This window comes from Mobula birostris, chromosome 10 (assembly GCF_030028105.1).
Source record: "Mobula birostris isolate sMobBir1 chromosome 10, sMobBir1.hap1, whole genome shotgun sequence".
Classification (NCBI taxonomy): Eukaryota; Metazoa; Chordata; class Chondrichthyes; order Myliobatiformes; family Myliobatidae; genus Mobula; species Mobula birostris.
The window spans coordinates 103131387-103152222 of record NC_092379.1 but is presented as its reverse complement, the minus strand read 5'-3'; the positions used below and the strand labels follow the sequence as shown (position 1 = coordinate 103152222).

At 38.9% G+C, this 20836-nt stretch overlaps 1 protein-coding gene across 1 annotated transcript in view; it reads right to left on the bottom strand.

Annotated features, from left to right (window-relative positions):
- Positions 1 to 3929: 3929 nt before the first annotated feature.
- The window catches only part of tex11 (testis expressed 11), a 164117-nt gene continuing 147210 nt past the window's right edge, over positions 3930 to 20836 (bottom strand). The window contains exons 25-30 of the mRNA XM_072269761.1: positions 17583 to 17661; positions 16451 to 16600; positions 14197 to 14305; positions 11379 to 11499; positions 9305 to 9472; positions 3930 to 4001 (exon numbers count right to left, since the gene is read on the bottom strand). Coding sequence (XP_072125862.1) covers positions 3930 to 4001; positions 9305 to 9472; positions 11379 to 11499; positions 14197 to 14305; positions 16451 to 16600; positions 17583 to 17661 — 699 coding nt within the window. The remainder of the gene's footprint in view (positions 4002 to 9304; positions 9473 to 11378; positions 11500 to 14196; positions 14306 to 16450; positions 16601 to 17582; positions 17662 to 20836) is intronic.

The window sequence follows — 20836 nt, the reverse complement described above, 5'->3', positions numbered from 1 at the left end:
TGGAAATATTAATTATTTAATACTTCAATCTTTCTAAAGCTATTTTATATTTCAGGTAACATTATCGTATTTTCCTTACTTAGCCCAACCTCCCTCTCCCACAATCACTGCTTATATCGTGTGTAAAAAAAGTTGGAATATTTATTGAAGGATATAATAACAACTTTAAAAGGATTGAGCACGGATGTATGAAAGGAAGATCAGTTTTGACAAATCTGGAGTTCTGTGAGGATGTAACTAGAAGAAATAAGGGGAACCTGTGAAAATGGTGTGTTTGGATTTTCAGAAAGTGTATGATGAAAGTCCAAAAGCAGAAGTGATTATCAAGGTTAGAGAAATGGGAATTGGAGGTAATAGTACTGATGTGAATTGAGAACTGCCATTCAGAAAGAAAGTAAAGAGTGAAAATAAATAAAAGCATTCTCTGGTTGGCAGGCTGAATTGATATAATATCACAGGATCAGTGGTTGGGCCCTAATTTTTCACAATCTATATCAATGACTTGGCTGAGGAAATCAACGTGAAGAGGTTTCAAGGATATATAAGCAGGCTAAGTGAGAGGAGAAGACAGAGTTTGTGCAATATAACTTGGAGAAAGGAGGTTATCTGCTTTGCATATAACAGAAAAGCTGAGAATTTAAGTGGTATGTTAAGTGACAAGATACTGGATGAAAACCTAAATAAGGAATTGTTGCAATTGTACAGGCCCTTGTTGAGGCTTTTGCACTCATAAAATATAACATTCCCAATAACCGAGTACACAACAGACCTGCATAGAAAAGGAACTAGTTCTCTATAGCTCCATATTAATGGTTATATAGGTGGACCCTCAGCAACATCACTCAAAGTTTTCACCTGCAAACTAACAGATCTGGATTTACAGCCCTATACTCCAAAATGGTAAAAATCTACATTGCATTATTCAGAAAAAACATTCCATCAATTCACATCAAGCAGTTCGAGGCTCTGGATATCACAACAAAAGCTTTCACATCTACTGGATGGATAAGCAAACCAACATTGGAGTCCACTTCCATGCCAGAATTCCCAGTACTAAGATCCTAACAACATTTAGTCAGTTTTGTTGCACAAGCCATTTTGTTTGCATACTCAACATATTAGATCCAGAAACAGTTTCTGATTCTGGATAGAGAATGGCGAACTCTATACTTACGAACTGATCAGTGCAGTGACAGTACCCTCACCACAACCTGCAAAGCAAATGAAATGATGCACTTTAAACTGTTTGTGTTCAAACACAAACATTGAATGGACAACTCTACACTTCATATTTATCATGCTGTAAAAACACTCACAATTTATTGCAAAATATTCCAAAGAAGGGCAGAACCATTGTTCAAAATTCAATGTAAATCAAAATATGTATATATCACCTATATAGTACTCCAAGATCCACTTTCTTGCGCAGGCATTCACATTAGAACAAATAAATACAACAGAACCAATTTTTTTAAAAAAACTACACACAAAGACTATCAATATTCAGAAGACAAACTATGCAAACAAAAAATTAATAATAAACAAATAAATAATTCTGAGGACACGAGTTGTAGAATTCTTGAAAATGAGTCCATAGGTTGTGGAATTAATTCAGTGTTCCGGTGAGTAAAGTTATCCACACTGCTGCAGGTGATGGTTGAAGGGTAATAACTGTTCCTGAACCTGGTGGTGTGAGACCTGAGGCTCCTGTACCTCCTTCCCAATGGCAGAAGAGGGCACGGCCTGGACAGGCAGGTGGGGTGGGAGGGTGGGGGGAACACCTTGATGATTGGTGCTGTTTTCTTGTAACAGCACTCCTTGTAGATGTGCTCAATGGTGGGGAGGACTTTTTGTGTGATGGACTGGGATGTATCCACTACTTTTTGTCAGCTTTTCCATTCTTGGGCATTGGTGAGTCCATACAAGGTCATATGCATCTCATCAGGATACTTCCACTATGATCTACAGAAGTTTGTCAAGGCTTTGATGACATACCAAATCTACACAAATTTCCAAGAAAGGAGAGGCGCTACCGTACCTTCTTTGTAATGGCATTTACGTGCTGGTCCCAGACAAATGCTCTGAAAAGATAATGCCAAGGAATTTAAAGTTTCTGACCCTCTCCACCTACGATCCCTTAATGAGTACTGGCTCATGGACCTCCAGTTTCTTTCTCCTCTACTCACTGTTCAGTCTCTACTCTTGCTGATGTTGAATGAGAAGTTTTGTTAGGGTACCATTTGACTAGATCTTCAATCTCCCTCATATTTCCATTCATCATGACTATTTGTTCATTTTTCTAATTACTAATTTTCTAATACTAATTTTGTTATGTAGTTTGTGATTGGTTATTACTTACATTTTATTTGTAATACTCCAATGAAATTCAAATGAATTACAAAAAAAACAAATACCTCTTTCTAATATTTTCTTCATTGGTCTTACCACCATATTTCTTTCAATGGGCGTTATAAAATAGGAATGATTTTTAAACAGTGATAATTAATATTCAAGCAGCTGTCATTCAATCAACGGAAAGCCTCTGTTTATTTAAAATATATGTGGCTGTTCATGCAATGTAATCTATAACATTCATCTCATACTCAAGCTACAAAACATTTAAAACCTTAACAAATGACAGGTTACTATTCTATGTAATTAGTTTCCAAATCTTTTGTAAACATTCTTCTTAATGCATATTTGGGAAACAATGTTATTTGCAAATTTTAATTTCGCAATCCAGAATATGGATAACTATCCCTAAAATACTAATCTTGTTATGTAGTTTGTGATTGAATATTGCTTAGATTTTATTTGCAATACTCCAATGAAATTCAAATGAATTACAAATAACCAAATACAGGTTGAGTACCCCTTATCCAAAATCCGAATTCTTTTTGAGCACTGACATGGCATCACAAATGGAAAATTCCACAAGACACTAGGAAGGCTCCCAGGCATCATGCAGCTCTCTGCACATCACAAACAATTCTGAGAAGTGACTTAAACTATGTAATGAACAGAAGTTAATGGAAACACACTGCATAAAGCGAAAAATGAATATCTCGATCATGTATTGAAAGAGTCGATTCAACAGCTTCAGAGTGAACATATGCAGCTTAATAGTATGCTGATCATGAAATAAAGATCTATCATGAGAACCAAAAATTAAAGGTAATTGTGAATATTCAGCAGACTGGTTGCAGAAATTTAAGAAAAGGCACAGCATTAAATTTTAAAAGCGTCTGATCACAAAGCAGCAAAAAAATGCATTGAGTTTGCTGAGAACATAACTGATGAAAATTTACTCCAGAACACATCTACAATGCTGATTGTTTTTATACCTTACATAAAACCTACAAAAAAGTAAAATACAGATACAGAGTACCGTAACCTTTTAATCAAAACACGGAATTATAGGTAGAGACTGAAAGCCTGCCATTGTTTATTGTTGTTCAACACCTAAATCAGGTATTCTCTCCTGATGATGCTGTGCTGCTTTTATTACTTTGCACACATTATATTTTTATTATATTAGTGGTATGTAATAATTTTTACTGTTAAGTACATTTGGTATGGGTGATGAACAAGTGTAGGACAAAGACTGCTGACCAGTAGCACATAATTTCAGAGTTGGAAAGGAAATGATGGTGATCCCAAGCCATCTCATTATATATTCCAAAATCTGAAAAAATCCAAAACACTTCCAGCCCCAAGCATTTTGGATAAGGGGTAGTCAACCTGTTTCTCCTTCTAATGTTTATTTTCATTGGTATTACGACTATATTAAAACAAATATAAAACTAAATGAACATGGACATTTTTTTTGAAAAACAACACAGTGAATGGATAAGTTATATAGATTTACTGTTCTAAAGAACCATCATTCTACTTTCTTGAAATTCCCATGTCAAGTAAATGAAATTCTGTTACTCTTCAATAGGGAGGATCTTCTTTTCTCTATCCATCCTATCCAAAATTTCACTGTACAGCCCCATCATCTGTTGAAATAAGTAAGTAATGTGCCACACTGGTTTACCTTTTTTATATACAAAGTTTGTTCAATGACTACATTACAACAGAAACCTATATGCAATACTCAGGACTACATAAAACACTATTTACAGTTTCAAATTAAAATATGTTATTACTATCTACAACACACTCCAGCTTCTGAGGTGCCTTCAGCATCCCTCCTCCTCATCGCAGCATAATCCCCACAGGCCCCTAACTGGTTTTGCCCTTGTGATACTCCACATGCCATGAATAAGAAAGTATTTTAAGTAGTTACTTAACTTCAAAAACTAAGAAGAAGATAGGTAGTCAGAAGTTCTTCATCTCTCAGCTGTTCTATTGGTGGATTTCAAGGAATTATAATTTGTTTAAAACTGTATTTAATTAAACACAAAATAGTCTGCAGATGCTGGGGTCAAAGCGACACGCACAACATGCTGGAGGAACTCAGCAGGTCGGATAGCATCCGTGGAAATGAACAGTCAACGTTTTGGGCCAAGACCCTTCGTCAGGACTGAAGAGGGAGGGGGCAGAGGCCCTATAAAGATGGTGGGGGAGGGTGGGGAGGAGAAGGCTGGTAGGTGCCAGGTGAAAAACCAGTAAGGGGAAAGATCAAGGGGTGGGGGAGGGGATAGTGCTTTCCCCTATTCTTTCTTCACCTTTCCTGCCTATCCCTAACCCCACCCTTACTGGTTTTTCACCTGGCATCCACCAGCCTTCTCCTTCCCACCCTCCTCTCCCCTTCTTTATAGGGCCCCTGCCCCCTCCCTCTTCAGTCCTGACGAAGGGTCTCGGCCCAAAACGTTGACTGTACATTTCCACGGATGCTGCCCGACCTGCTGAGTTCCTCCAGCGTGTTGTGCGTGTTGCATTTAATTAAAGCTTGTCAGTCATTTAAAATTACTTGCACCTACAATTACCGCAGAAACCAAAAATGGAGGGGAGAGGCATGGGAACACAAGATTGTATTCCTTAGATCAGAGCCTATAATCGTTCTCTCACTCCGAACCAACGTAACATCTGATCTAGAACTCACCAAAAGTCATTCCAAAATTTGCCTATTACATTTTTTAAAAAATTATTGAGATACAGTGTGGAATAGGCCTTTCCAGACATGCCACCCAGCAACCCCCGATTTAACCCTAGCCGAATCACAGGACAATTTACAATAACTGGTACGTCCTTGGACTGTGGGAGGAAACCCATGTGGTCACGGGAGAACGTACAAACTAATTACAGGCGGTCGCAGGAGAACGTACAAACTAATTACACTTGGTCACGGGAGAACATACAAACTAATTACATGCAGTCACGGGAAAACGTACAAACTAATTACATGCAGCAGCGAGATGTGAACACGGGAGAACATACGAACTAATTATAAACACAAAATAATCTGCAGATGCCATTGTCAAAGGAACACTCAATGCGCTGGAGGAACTCAGCAGGTCAGTCAGCATCAGTTGAAAAGATTAGTCAACGTTTCGGGCCAAAGCCCTTCGTCAGGACTGAAGGAAGAACTTTGGGGAGGGTTTGAAGAATGCTGGTAGTTGAAAAAAATAGTAATTTTAAAGACAAAGGGGTGGGGGAGGGGAAGCAGGGAGGCGATTGGCAGGAGAACAATGCGAAGTAGTAGAAGGAGGCGGAACTATGAGGGAGGTGATGTGAAATAGGGATAGAGGAAGAGGGCGGGGGGAGGGAATTACCAGAAGTTGGAGAATTCTATGTTCATACCAAGGGGCTGGAGACTACCTAGACGGTATATGAGGTGTTGTTCCTCCAACCTGAGTTTAGCCTCATCATGGCAGTAGAGGAGGCCATGTATGGACATATCTGAATGGGAATGGGAAGCAGAGTTGAAGTGGGTGGCTACCGGGAGATCCTGTCTGTTGTGGCGGACGGAGTGGAGGTGCTCGATGAAGTGGTCCCCCAATCTGCGTCAGGTTTCACCAATTACAGAAGGCTGCACTGGGAGCACCGGATGCAATAGATGACCCCAACAGATTCGCAAGTGAAGTGTTGCCTCACCTGGAAGGACTGTTTGGGGACCTGAATGGTGGCAAGAGAGGAGGTGTAGGGACAGGTGTAGCACTTACGCTTACAGGGATAAGTGCCGGGTGGGAGATCCGTGGGGATGGACGTGCGGATAAGTGAGTCGTGGAGGGATCGATCCCTGCGGAAAGCGGAGAGGGGTGGAGAGGGAAAGATTTGCTTTGGTGGGGTCCTGTTGAAGGTGGCAGAAGTTGCAGAGGATAATGTGCTGGATCTGGTGGCTGGTGGGGTGGTAGGTGAGGACAAGGGGAACTCTGTCCCTGTTGTGGTGGCAGGAAGATGGGGTGAGGGCCGAAGTGCAGGAAATGGAGGAGGTGCGGGTGAGGGCATCATTGATCACCGTAGAAGGGAAACCACGATCCTTAAAGAAAGAGGACATTTGAGATGTCCTGGAACGGAAAGCCTCATCCTGGGAGCAGATGCGGCGGAGACAGAGGAACTGGGAATAGGGAATGGCATTTTTGCATATGGCGGGTTGGGAAGAGGTATAGTCGAGGTAGTTATGAGAGTCAGTGGGCTTGTAGAAGATGTCAGTGGACAGTCTAATACAAACTAATTACATGCAGCAGCAGGATGTGAACACGGGAGAACGTACAAACTAATTACAGGCAGCAGCGGGATGTGAACACGACTCACCTGTGCTGTAAAGTGTTGTGCTAACTATTATGCTACTGCGCAATATACTTTGGGTAAGTGACTGTAAAAAATAACTGATTGTCAATATCACCATCATTGTAGCCTTGACCACAGAACAAACTTACAAAGTGGTTTTTAAATAAAGTACATCTAATAAATATTATCTTTTGTCCCTGATGACTTCAGACAAAACTAATATGCCCAGGGTGAACTCGTCAACTTTATTTTGCCAGGGAACAGTGAAGTTTAAAGAGCCTGCCTATATTTCTAAATTAGATCCACATATATATAAAACAATGAAAAGGTAGAACAAACAGACCTTTTCCCACTGTTTCAGAAACCATGATTCATATACAAGGACTCTGGGCACAAGATTACACTCCTGGGGAAATCAATGCTCCCAAGTCAAACAAGCATTAGTGGTTAATAATATGATTGAAAACGCAACTTTTCAAAAAAAAATCAAGAAAATTTATCATAAGTCATGCAGCAAGTCCTTCTTCAGCACTTCTAACTTAATCAATCATTAATTTAGTTATTTAGATCAAAAAAGGTTCTGAGCCTTGCTGAGCCACTGAGCGCTAACAGCTAAGGAATAAACCAAAGACACATTGAACTGAAATATTAGCTTTCAACAAGGGGAAATGCATCAGTAAAATGTTAATTCCAGACAAATCTTTGAGAAATGGTTGATGGGAAAGATTAAAATGTTGTTCTTAATTAATTCCCAGAATAGTATACTTCCTTTAGGAAAATAAATATCTTGTGAAGAGAAAACGTACTTGTCTTGAGGAGGAACAATGAGATTGAATAACATGATCTGAATTTATTTACATAATAAAGAAAACTGTGGCAATGAATATGTAATAGCTTCTGGTTGAATTGGATACCTCATAAAGGTAGGCACATTGAATGCATGTGTGATTAACCTGCATCTGTTGCTACCTGCTTATTTGCATGACTATAGTTCCTGTTGCTCAATATTTGCAAACCGCAATAAGAGGCCAATATTGTAAATCACTTGAATGCATTACTTAAGAATAGCAAGCAGTTCATGAAGGATGATGAAATGTGGGATGGCCAAATCCAGACACTCCAGCATATTAAGGTGGATAAAGAACAAGATAAGCAATGAGAAAAGGAGATATACTGTATGCCATGCATCAAAAATTTAATACAGCATAAAGCTTTGAGGAATAGACAAAGTGCAGGATGAAAACTAAGGTTGCAAGTAAAATTCAGAAAACAATCTTGGTTTTATAACTACATTATGGACCAAAAGATAACTATCAGACATAACTTGTGTGGGGAGATGGGTCATGCAGGAAGGGAAGTAGTTTGTGGCTGCTGTTTTCACAAACGAGAGGAAAGACATCAATGGCTAAGACTGATGATGCTCAGGCAGAAGATATTGCTGAAATGAAATTCAGTAAAGCATTTGGCAAGAGTGGTTGACATCTGGAATTGACTGCCAGAAGAAGTGGTTGAATCATTTAAACAGGCACTAAAATAGGCGATATACAGAAAGATATGGGATTAGTACAGATAAGCAAAAAGATTGCCATGGACATGAAAGGCAGGATCTGCGTTGTACAACTATTTTGTAAAATAAGTATTTAGAGGATTACCATTTGTAAAAGACTGCAAGGTAATTCTAGTGGGTGGGTCAATAGATGAGTGAGTAAGAAGAAAGTTATTAGTTAAAATGGGAGAAAGGTCTAAACCAAGTAAATGAAACCAGTTGATGTAACTTCAGTGATGGGCAACCTAGTAGAATCAATTCTGAGGTACAGTAAAAACATTTGTTTTTAGAAAGGAGCACTTCGATCAAGGTCAATCAGAATTGATTTGTTAAAGGAAGTCTATGTCTGATTAATGGCTAAATTTTTTGAGGAGTCACATGAAGGATTGATGAGAATAGTGTTTTTAATACAGGGTACATGGACCTCATGAGCTTTTCAACAGGGTCAAACAATAAAATCCCATGGGGTCCAAGGGACAGTAATAAATGGTATCTAAAATGGGCTCAGTGGAAGAAGCATAGTGCTTGAAAAATGTCTTTGTCATGTGGAGTTTCACTAATGACAATGCTACAATCACCCAAGTGCTTAGTTAAATAATCCCAACTGGCTTGTCATATGTGACTCCAATTCCTTAAATTTGATTATCGATGCTCTCAAGACAGATAAAAAGAGTATCAATTACAGTACTCACAAAATGCTGGAGGAACTCAGCAGGCCAGGCAGCATCTATGGAAAAGTGAACAGTCGACACTTCGGACCGGTACCCTTCAGCAAGTCCTGCTGATCGGTCTTGGCCCGAAACATCGACTGTATTCTTTTCCAAAGATGCTGCCTGGCCTGCTGAGTGCCTCCTGCATTTTGTGTGTGTTGCTTGGACTTCCAGCACCTGCAGATTTTCTCTTGTTTGTTAATTACATTACTGCCAAGTCTACTGAGAATGCCACTGGCACACTTTGGAGCACCATTCTACACTTTTCCTCTCCTACTCATGTCTTCTATTAATTCTATATTTTATTATGATTTAATTATGTAATTTAGTACAAAATTGAGCAATTCCATCTTTGTGATATTGCTTTTACCTGACTTTCATAGCTGGTCCTGAGAGAACCCAGATATTTCAGAAAACGCATTCCAAGGCCACACCATTGTTCTGCTTCAGAATATTTTGCAAAACTATGTAAGCAAGCTCCAGTGTTCCAAGCTCGAGTCATCAGCCACAGGATCTCAGTCTCTGGGTATTCCTCCTGCTACACAGAAAATTCTATAAGATAGTAAGCCCAACTTTATCTCACCAGACGATAAATTCAAATTTCAATCTGCAAGTCCATTCTTCCTCATGATAAATGTCGATATTTTCATCTTCATACTACTTAAATTTCAAGGATGCATTGTGTATTGTTTCCACAATTTGCAATACAACAAAACAGGAATGCTCTTATTCTTGGCCTCAGTTGGTTGGGGTCGACTATGGATGTTGCATCTTAGCTGTCTGTCAATACACAAGCCAGAACAGTACAATATAAAGAACAAGCTGTTACCCTTGCAGCAGGCTCCCCCTCTCCATGCAGCTGATGAATCCAAAGAAATGGCAGAGACCGATACACTTCGGCATCCATGGTGTTGAAGGAGTTGCCAGTCAACGTTGAAATCAATGTAGGATGCCTTAGCAATTCCAGGTCCAGATTTTTCCCTTGGGTTTACTCCCGAAGCCTTCCCAATGAGTGGGTATAGCCGCAAGGTAGTGGAAGTTTGACGTCAGTTTTCCTTCTCCTAGATGAGCTGCCAACCACGGCTGAGAAGTTCCATCTGCCTGAAGCGACTAGTTTAAGGTGCCACTAACCCACCTTTGCCCCTTCTGTTAGTTCCACTGGGCTTAGTAGCTAAGTGTTACGAACCCTGTGATGGGTTGAAAAGGACCAGCAGAAATGGAATACACCTGGAGTCTGGTTTACTATAAATTAAGACTATATTTATTACTACTACGAATTAATATCATTAAACTCGATAATACGATACAGGTTATAAACTATTATATATATCTGTAAATGTGTGTGTGGATACAAAAATAAATAATAGTCCAGGAAGTAGATATCAGTCTTACGGTGTCAGGTAAGTTTAAGCAGTTCAGTTCACTTTGTGTTGCGTCGAGTTGAATTGAGGGAGGGAGAGGGGGTTAATTGAGTTGATGTTCAAGTTGGCAGCTTTAGTTGTTCCTGCTTCCGAAGTCTTCAGAGTCACTTGGTGTAACCCCCACACAGACACAGATGGACAGAGCCCCTTCTAGGGAACGGTCTACTAACCCATGGCACGGGTTCACCACCAGCAGACCCCCACAGGCAAGCTCTTACCCACTCTGGTAATCACGGGTCGAAATTAATCGGTTCATGGCCTCCACCCTCGTGGTGGTCTTAAACTCCGCCAGTGGTTCCTCGGGTAGCTTCCACAGTTCCCTCGTGTCGTGTCTCCTCTGCCGTTATCAGACCGAAGGATCCGCTTTTTATAATCCATCGAAAATTCCAGTGTCCGTTAGCTCAACCGCTCTGAGCTGTTACCATGGTGACTTCCCAGCTCGTGTCTCAGCTGGCACCGTACTCTCTCTCTCTCAACGTCACAATTAAAAGTGTTATCAAAACAAAGTCAGAGTCCTCTCATCTTTTAATTGCCTCCTTGTTCATTAGACTGCTGAATTTTCTAGCAGTTTCTCACCTGCGTGACACTAAGCCACACATGAAGGCCAGAAGTAGCACGTGGTTGTCAGACGCTATTTAAAATGCATGCCATTGGGAGCATTTAATAGGTAGTGGGAGCTTATCGCCACTATCCCCTCCCAGCTATGATAACCTTAAGGAACCAAGGATCAAGTATATAATATGGTTATAAAGCTATTTATGGCCAAATGAATGCTATCAATATTATCTTACCAATAACTCACTTTGGGGCTTCACACAGGCATCTAGTGTGCATCAAACTCAGAGAAATTGTGTTGAGAGAAGGTTCAGGAGTTAGCTATTTCTTGGAAGTTTGATGTTCCTCTGATCCATTCCAAACTCATTGTTCTGGCATTGGATTTCTGTGAACATGTCTTCACCAAAGGATTTATTTTTTTTTACCCCCCCCCCCCATGTCTTTCCCATAATCATCCCAATTACTTACCGAACTCTCAATAATTACTAATGCTTCCTCATAGAAAGACCAGACTTCCTCCAGAATCCAAGGTTCAATTTCAGTCACTCGCGTCGGGAGTGAGATCTGGATCAGACTGTGTAGAATCTTGCTGTGTGGAAAAAAAAATTGCAAATCCTTAATGCACTCTACAGACATTAAAAGGAGGATTAAAAAAAGGAATAGTTTGTGAAAGGGTGGACCTTCAGGGATCTCCACCGGCCAGGCCATGCTCTCTTCTCGGTGCTGCCATGGACAAGAAATACAGGAGCAGTTGTTAACCTTCAACCATCAGGCTCCTGAACCAAAATGGATAATTTCACTTACCTCAACACTAAACTAATTCCACAACCTATGGACTCACTTTCAAGGACACTACAACCCATGACCTCAGTATTATTTATTTATTTTGCATAGTTTGTCTTCATTTGCAGATTAGTTGTTTGTCAGTATTTGTTTGTGTGTAGTATTTCACTGATTTTATTGTATTTTTCTGTTCTACTGTAACTTCAAGAAAATAAAGTATATCTTGACATATATGTACTTTGATAATAAATTTACTTAGAAGGAGTAATTAAATGACAAAAGGCTGATGTTGTGAGGTGAAAGAGTAATTACAGATTTTCTTTCCTTCCTGATGGAAAGTAGAAGTGTAGAGGAACTGGCATCCATAGTGAAAATGAGACAATCAGGGTATTCTACTCTAGATTGACAACTGCATTGGTGCTGCTTTTTACACACATACGGAACTTGTCATTGTCGTCAATTTTGCCTCCAATTTCCACCCTGCCGTGAAGTGTACTCTGACGCCTCCCTTTTCTCGATCTTTTTGTCACCATCTTTGGAGACAGGCTATTTACTACGTTGTTTTATAAAACACTATCTTGATTGAAGTGATTAAGAGCATGTGAGTATCACAGGTGTAGTTGGGAAGGAAGTGAACCAAAAGGAAGTAAATGAGGTCGAGGTATGTGTGCATGAGTTCAGTGGGGTAGGTGCTGGCAGAAACAATAGGCCTACCTGGACAATCAGGTTCATGGATCTTGGGTATGAGGTAGGAACGAGCAGTGCAGGATAAGGAGAATATGAGACTGTTGGCAAATCTCTGTATGGGAGATCTCCAGTCATGTCCTCACCCACTCAGCTGGTTTGCTTACATTCTCCTCATAATTCATATTACCATCCAGCTTTGTATCTGCAGCAAACATGATGGATATATACTGTATAAAGTCATCTCAAGACTTGAAGTAATATACCCAGATAATTAATTATTTAAGAGGCCAATCTTCTGTAATTAAAAACAATGAAAGGTACACTTGTTGGCATTTGTCTTCACACTTGTCACATTATTCAGGCACAAGATCAATGAGTTTTACTTAGGAAGCTTAAACAGCTATCTTTACCAAAGGAACCAAGTAAATATTCACTTCACCCAATTGTCAAAGTACAAAGAGCAGTTAACAGAAGACTAACAGGAAATAAAAACTCAAAAGATACACTATCACTTTTAGTAAGAAAACTGTAATTCCATGAAATTTCAGTAATATACTATGTCTTTTTTGTAAATATTATATATTGGAAGCTGTTTTGGGAAAAAATCCATCATATGAGCCTCATGACTAGGAGAAATACACCTAGATAATTAATTCATAATGAGGCCAATCCTTTGTAATCAAGATTAATGATTCTATAAGGCATGCAGTTACATGGGGAGAACAAATACAATGAAGTATATGCTAATAAAAGAAGTATCATATTTCATAGCAGGGAAAATGTTTTTCAATTTTGAGTGCCTTAATAAATCTAATATAATTCTACAATATAACAAACAATTTCATGAAGCATTGAATTTTGTTGTGTTCTGTTTTACTTAGCATCAAAGAGTTGGTACTTGCACTAACTTAAAAATATTGCTAATAAAGGGAAATGTTACTGGATTGTGCTAAGATAAGGTGAAGGCTGCATGGTGATGGGTTGCCTGGTTAAACAGATTAATGGAGGAAGTTAGAGGGTGAATGTACTTCTTTTTCTCTGTCATGTGTTGCTAAAAGCAGGATTGTTGGATTGGCTGGCAGGTAAAGTTGTAATAATGTTGGACATCTGCAGAAAATACTATATCTTATGATTCTTGGAGAAACTGCTCACTAGAACCCCAAACATGCTTGTGTGATCAAATAAAGGTCTGTTATCTCTGGTCTCCAGCTAGCATCTTAATCGACAACATCTTGAAGTGGCACACGCACAAACTTCTTTTTATGGTTGAGGCAAGACTTCCTGTGAATAGTGTGTGAGCTGCACATATACAATCGAACAATGCAAGGCAAATATCAGATGAACTTTGCATAAAGATTGAAGCAATCTGGTATATATTCAACATAATTTGGGTGCACATATACCACCCAATTCAATATCAATAGTAATGTAAAGCATGCTACAATGTTGAAGATATAATTGCACACATAGAGGATAAAAAACTACAGTGTGATTAAAATTCTGCCCTGAACTGTTTTCCGGTGTTGTACATAAGATTATTTATTTTGATTAGTGAGTTATGCTGAAAACTTGATGTTTTTTTTCTCTTTATAGCAATCGATGTCATTGGTATTGCAGCCATTCAATAAAACTTTTCATGTCACAATTATAATTTCTGACAGGTGGTTCCCATGCAAGTTTGTTACCAAATGAATACTGACAACAGCAATGTGAAACGAGAAACAATGAACTGGAGACAATGCTCATAAATTCCTGGAAAAAGATAAAATTTATGTGAACAAGTGGTTTTACAAGCCTCTCTGACTTTATTACTGACCTGCATCGTATTACATCCATACCAGGTTGCTTCTTTTGAAGAGATAAAGCAATCTTCAATGCCTTTTTACAGAGTGATGGGTAATGAGCAGGAGGTTCCATGGATAAAGCTTTGGTTTACAAGAAAATAAAAATTCTATTATCCTCCATGTAGTAAACTGCTATACAAAATCATTTACTGACATGGTAATTCTGTGGCTGGACCAAATACTTTGAAATTGTAGTAATATTAAATAAGCAATACCTTTTCATAGCACAAAAATAAAATATAAACACATTATGAATATAAATTCAAATATTTTGTTTCTAAAGGCATTGTACTGCAAGTTTTCTAATTGAGCCACAGATAAGCAACAATTCTGCCATTTATAGAAAGAGGAAAAAACAAATCCAAAGCTTTAAATCATCCATGCCATCAAAACACACAAAATGTAATGAGTTATAATAACACACCAAAAGCTGGAGGAACATGCAGAACCTAAGGGCAGGAATTCACTGTTGACGTTTCAGGTCAAGACCCTTCGTCAGGAATGGAAAGGAAGGAGTAGAATCCAGAATAAGAAGTGGGGGGGAGGGTGGAAAGTACAAGCTGACAGGTTATAAGTGAGACCACATGAGGAGGATGGATGGGTGGAAGAAAAGGTGAAATAAAATAAAATAAAATAAAATAAAATAAAAAATATAAGTGAAAAGCTAGGAGGGGAGAGGTGAAAGAGATAAAGAGCTGAAGAAGAAAGAATCTGAAAGGAAGTCTAGTGGACCATGGAAGAAAGAGAAGGAAGAGAGTAACCAGAGGGAGGTGATGGAAAAGTGAGGAGAGGGTACGAAGGTAAGTAGAATGGGGAATAGAAAAAGAATGATAAAGAGTTGGGGGAAGAGATTACTGGAAGCTTGATTAAGGCATTCAATGTTCATGCCATCAGGTTGGAGGCTAGCCAAACAGATTATGAGGTGCTGCTCCTCCAACCTGAGTTTGGCTTCATGATAGCAGTAGAGAAGGCCATGAACAGACATGTCAGAATGGGAATGGGAACTCAAAATGAAATGCATGGCCAACAGGAGACTTGACCTCTTGTAACAGACCAATGCTTCCTATCTGAAATGAGTCTTACCAATGTAGAGGAGCCATACCAGGAGCATCATATACAGTAGAAGTGCCACCTCACCTGTAAGGACTGTTTGGGGCCCTAAATTATGGTGAGGGAGGTGGTGTTGGGGCAAGTGACACTTATCACATGTGCAGGAATAAGTATCAAGAGAGAGATCAGTGGAGAGAGATGAGTGGACAAGGGAGTCATGTAAAGAACAGATTCCTATAGAATGCTGGGGGCGGGGGGCAGGAAGGAATGATGTGCTTCGTGGAAGGATTCCGTTGGAGACGGCAAACATCCCTCTTAATTCCTCAGCTAAAACAGCAGAAAATTTCAGTGGGATTCTTACATTCCCAAACAATTGTGAAATGCTTATAATATTAAAATTCAAATATTATTTCACAACAACATAAACCTGTTTGTTAAAAGAATTCACAAGGGTCTGTTAAGTGGTAATAACTTAATTTTAATGAAGACCAAAACATTTTCCTGCAGGCACAAGTTAATTTGCAGACTTCACTATGTCTGTCAAGGGCAGACAATCGCTGAATAAAATAGAAGAATGATGGCAGTAATCATTTCCTGTGTAATTACAAGAGTCATAACCTTTTAACAGTCTGGTCCAGACAACATTCAAATAATAATGCAGATGGCCTGCCTCACGGAAACTTCCATAAACTAGATTACTCTGAACAAGGGAGTTGTTAACTAGATAAATATTTTTTGCAAAGTAATGTCTGATTAGGAATAATGTGACAGCTATAAATAGCCCCATCAAACAGCTATTTTCAGATTAAAAATAAAAGGCTGACATGTAGCTGACACTATTACAGTTGCACTAAATTGTTATCTTTGCAACAATTCTAGCCTGCAAATGAATAGTTAGCATGGTAACCAAATGTAACTTGTACAGGTTTTGACCAGGCTTAAAAAGCTAACTGAAGCACAAACTGCAGATGCGGAATCTGGAGCGAAAAAGAACTCCTGGAGGAACTCAGTGCGTCTTAACTTTGGAGGAAGGAGGATGGTCAACATTTCGTGTTATGACCCTACACAGGTCCTGATGCAGGGTCTCATTGACCAACCCTCTGCCTCCACAAATGCTGCCTGAGCTATGAATTTCTCTAGCAGTATGTTTTCTTGCTAAAAGGTTTTAACACCTACCTGCCAGAGTTTCCAGTGTTTTAGGTTCTAATTGCTGTAGATGTAAGACCCTCTCTAGTACATGCTCTAATTCGGGATCATTTAATTTAGCCCTGGCTTCAAATTCATAAAGTAGAAGTAGGGTCTCTGTAGGATCTTTTGAGAAGTCTCCTGCAGAGAAAGAGAGAGTGATTGATAGCGCAACAAAATGGTTACACTAAATACATCTTGATTCATACCGTTTAAAATATTAACTTTTTCATAGAACGTTGCTTTAAACAGTTTCACTGTAATGATGCTCTAATGATAAACATTAAAAAATTAAAGCAAAACTGTTTAATTGAACAGAAAAAAAAACTTCGATCTGTGGAACGGAAATTCTCAATGATATGGAATACACAACAGATATTATCGTACTGGAAGCAAGGGGCATCAAACATGTTCAAGTACTTTTCCACATGTTTCATTTAGTTAAGAAAAATATATTTTCTTCATTGTTTCTCATTGAGATTCCAATATGTTCCTGGAAGATTAGATAATGCACTTATGAAATATGGCTTAAAAGTGACTCTTGGGTAAATTGTTCTTTATTGTGGGTGGTGCTCTGACAGAGTGGATTGCTTGCCTGTTGTAGAATTCACCCATTTTTCAGCTTTTTGAAATTACTTGAATGAATGAAGCTTGATAGCAGAGGTTTAATAACAGGAAAATAATCCACTCCAACAGATTCTCATCTATAAGGAGAAGACGACAGTTTATGTCATGTTTTCTCTCTATTAAGCTTGAAAATTAGATATGTGCAGGTCAAGGTAATACAAGATCTCCACAGGATTTTTAAGAACTGTTCACATGGGAACCAATCAAACAATATAAAACGATTCCCAGGGAGTAGTTTTCATGAAAACTATTTGCTCCACATTTCTGGGCCTATCAATCAATTTGCTCCACATAATGCCTATCAATACTTATAATTTTCATGTATAAGCAGGAGAACTATAATTTTGACTGCAACTTTTTCACCTCTATTTAGAATTTTGAAATAAAATGAATTAAATTAGGGGATTCAGAAATATTAACCTAGTCTCTAATGACAGTGTGGGTACAAACGATGCTGATTCATTCAAACAGATTTAAGTTATCCTTAATCACTGACCGGCAGTTGTGGATTTTAATGTTGCCCAAATCTCCCAACAAACTTTAATATCCTCCCTTGCTTGAGTCAGACTTCCAATCTAAGAGATGAAAACAATAACGAAATGCTAGGGAATGTGTAGAAATTTCTAGTATTTTAACTTGGCAAAATGAAATATTTTATAAACTTATTTCATACTGTATAATTTGCCAAATTGTACATCCTCATATGTTCCAGTCGGGTTGCTGTGTGTGCAACAGTGAGATCTTCATGAACTTACAATAATTAATTGATAGTTAAACCATAACAATTTGAGGATATGGATAAATATACACTTACAAGCAGATGTCATAAGAATATGAATACAATAAAAGTAATATTAGGACAGTTGGCACCTTGTGCCTACTCCACCATTAAATAAGACAATGGCAACATCTTCTACCACAGTGCACTAAAATAATATTCCTTAATGACCTTAATATGTAATAATCTATCAATTTTGAATATACGTTTCTACATAGAGACTAATTGGAACCCCAGAGAAACAAAAAACATATTTCCAAAGCACATGTATCCTGTCTTGTAGAAGCTTCCTTAGGTAAGGAAAGACACAAGATCCTAGAAGATAAAAACAAAAGTAAGCTATAAATTTAGATAGTACATTACAGATTATAAACACAAGACACTAAATAGTTGGGATTGCTGCTCCAGCCAAGTGCTAGGATAATTAAGCGAATAGTGTTTAAGGAAACTGATGCATGTCTAATAATGCAGTGTCAGGATGAAGTATTCTGTTTCACTGGGAAATCTTACCAGATGAAGCAGAAGGAATCTATTTTTCCTAATAAGCTAAATCTTAGTCAAGTGTTGATGTACTGTTAAAATAACAAAAGAATAGCAAGTTAAGTTCAGGTTGAGATCTGATTGAGGTATAGAAAACAATGAGGGATATAGCAAAAGTAAGAAGTTTAAGGTAATGGGTAGAGGTTTGAAAGGTGTTCAGAGGAACATTTCTTTCCTCACTCAGAGTGACTGGACTCTGGAATTCAAGGCCTGGTAGGATAGGTGGTGAGGTAGAATCCCTCATATTTATTAACAGTGCAAATGTCCACATAACTGGTCAAGGCATAGAAGGTTATCAGTCAAGTGTTGGAAAATGAAATAGTGTAGGTGGGTACCTGAAGTTTAGTAAAAATATGGCAAGCTAAAAAGCCTACTCTGTGCTGCGTGACTTATTCACTATAATTATCCACAATGAAGTTCATTCGCTATTTATAATCTCACAGTCTGACACTATATTAACTATAATTTTGTGTCAGCTGCAAATTTTAAGTTACACTTTGAAATCATTTATATAGAGCTTCTCTTAGAGAAGTTAGATATTAAATTTCTGTAAAATTAATGTAATATATTTTTGTATCAATTGAGATGGTTGTTTAATTTGGTTGATAAGCATTTATAGAATATATTTTTCAATTAAAAATCCCTAACCGGGCTCATATGCAAACTTGGCTCGATAGCTAACTCTGCTAACAGCCACCTGACAGTGAGAAGGCCACCTTTCATAAACCACATACGTCTGGAATCCATATGATTTGGGGTTCAACTAAACAGGAATGTCATGATATTCCAATTAAAGAAACCTCAATTTGAGCAAATGCTGTGTAAATACTACTCATAAACAATTATCGGCCGGCACATTGCACACTGCAATAAATGATAAAGAAAGTATATATATTAATTTCAGCTTTATCAAAGTTAGTAAGGGAAATGAAAGAGAGAAAAAAAGGGCCCAATACAGTTAAACCAGTCTAAATGTGCATGTGACCATTGGAGTTCATTCAAAAGCTGGGTATAACTGTTATTCACAGTGTTGAAATCATTGTCTGCATGAAAGCACCAGTCACGATCCAAAATTCCTTTGAAGTCCATCGCGAGCAAACTGGCTTTCTCTCTCTCAGGAGTACTGGTCCTCCTCCTCAGAGCGACTCATCTACGCAAAGCACTTCTTGTAACGGGGACTCCCCTTCCCACAGCATTCTGCAGCATCTTACCTTCTGTCCTGCTCCCCTGCTCCAGCCAAAAAGACCCCAAACCAGACTACTGTCTGTCACAAATCTCTCTCTTCCTTGCTCTCTCTAGTATTTTCTCCAGATCCCACCATCCTGATTGGCTGACACAACACTCCTAAGTTGAACAGCAGAGCTTCATATCTTAGCCAAAACCAAAACATTCTACCGGCAGGCCACACTGCTTTTGCAGAAAACTGCTCAAAGAAATACCCAAAATGCAGTAGAGATCTTAACCAAGGCATTACACTCTCCCCCCACCAAAAACAGTCATGACCTCATGACTGTGGAACTTATTAAACCATTATTAATAAAACAGTAATGAAATGAATTTTGTGGTTTCAGGACCCCTATCCATTTGTAAATGGAAGTAGCATTTCCCAGCATGGAAATGGATGTTCCCACGTGCTTCCTCTGCCGGCCTAGCTAGGGGTTTCCTAACTGAAGGAAGCTAAGTTCTGTTATAGGACAGGGGGACCTGAGCTGCCTGAAGATATGAGTGATAGACAAGGGGAGGCATCCTCTAGTAGAGAGAAAAGGTCACAAGGACTGGCTGAAGCTCGAGAAGCTGAAGATGAGATAAGGAGGTCTCAGAGAATCAGGAAACCCCTAGCTAGGCCGGCAGAGGATGCACCTGGGAAACAGAGTGTCATATCCATTTCCATGCTGGGATATGCTACTTCTGGTAGCTCAGGTCCCCCTGTCCTATGACAGAACTTAGCTTCCTTCAGTTTAAGCAGCTGCTGTTGAACATCTTCAACCTCTTGGAAAGGGGTGTCCTCGATCAGACTAATAGTATGGCAAGTACTTTTGGAGCAACCAACATTAAACTCATCAGTAGAAAAGACATCTTCTCAATTAACCTCCTTTCCATTCCTTGGGTATGAATGAGTCACCAAAGTTGCATGACTTCGATGTCAACTTCCTCGATCCAGGAGACTGTTTCTCTTCCATTTCTCCTTGAAAACTAGACACCACCGTCACAGGAAAAAGAGGGATAATTGGCATCCCATGTCTGAAGATAACATCTCTTCCTGAGGTGCTCCTGATAATTGCTGTCATCCTGTTTGTGTAGTCAGCTGAAGATTTCTGCATTTCAAGTCTCACCAGCACTTCTGCAGGTAAACGTGACTCTTCTTCCTGATCATCAGGAGCATCCACCTGGATAGCTGAGGTGTCAGGAATTCCAGCATATTTAGGGGTTTC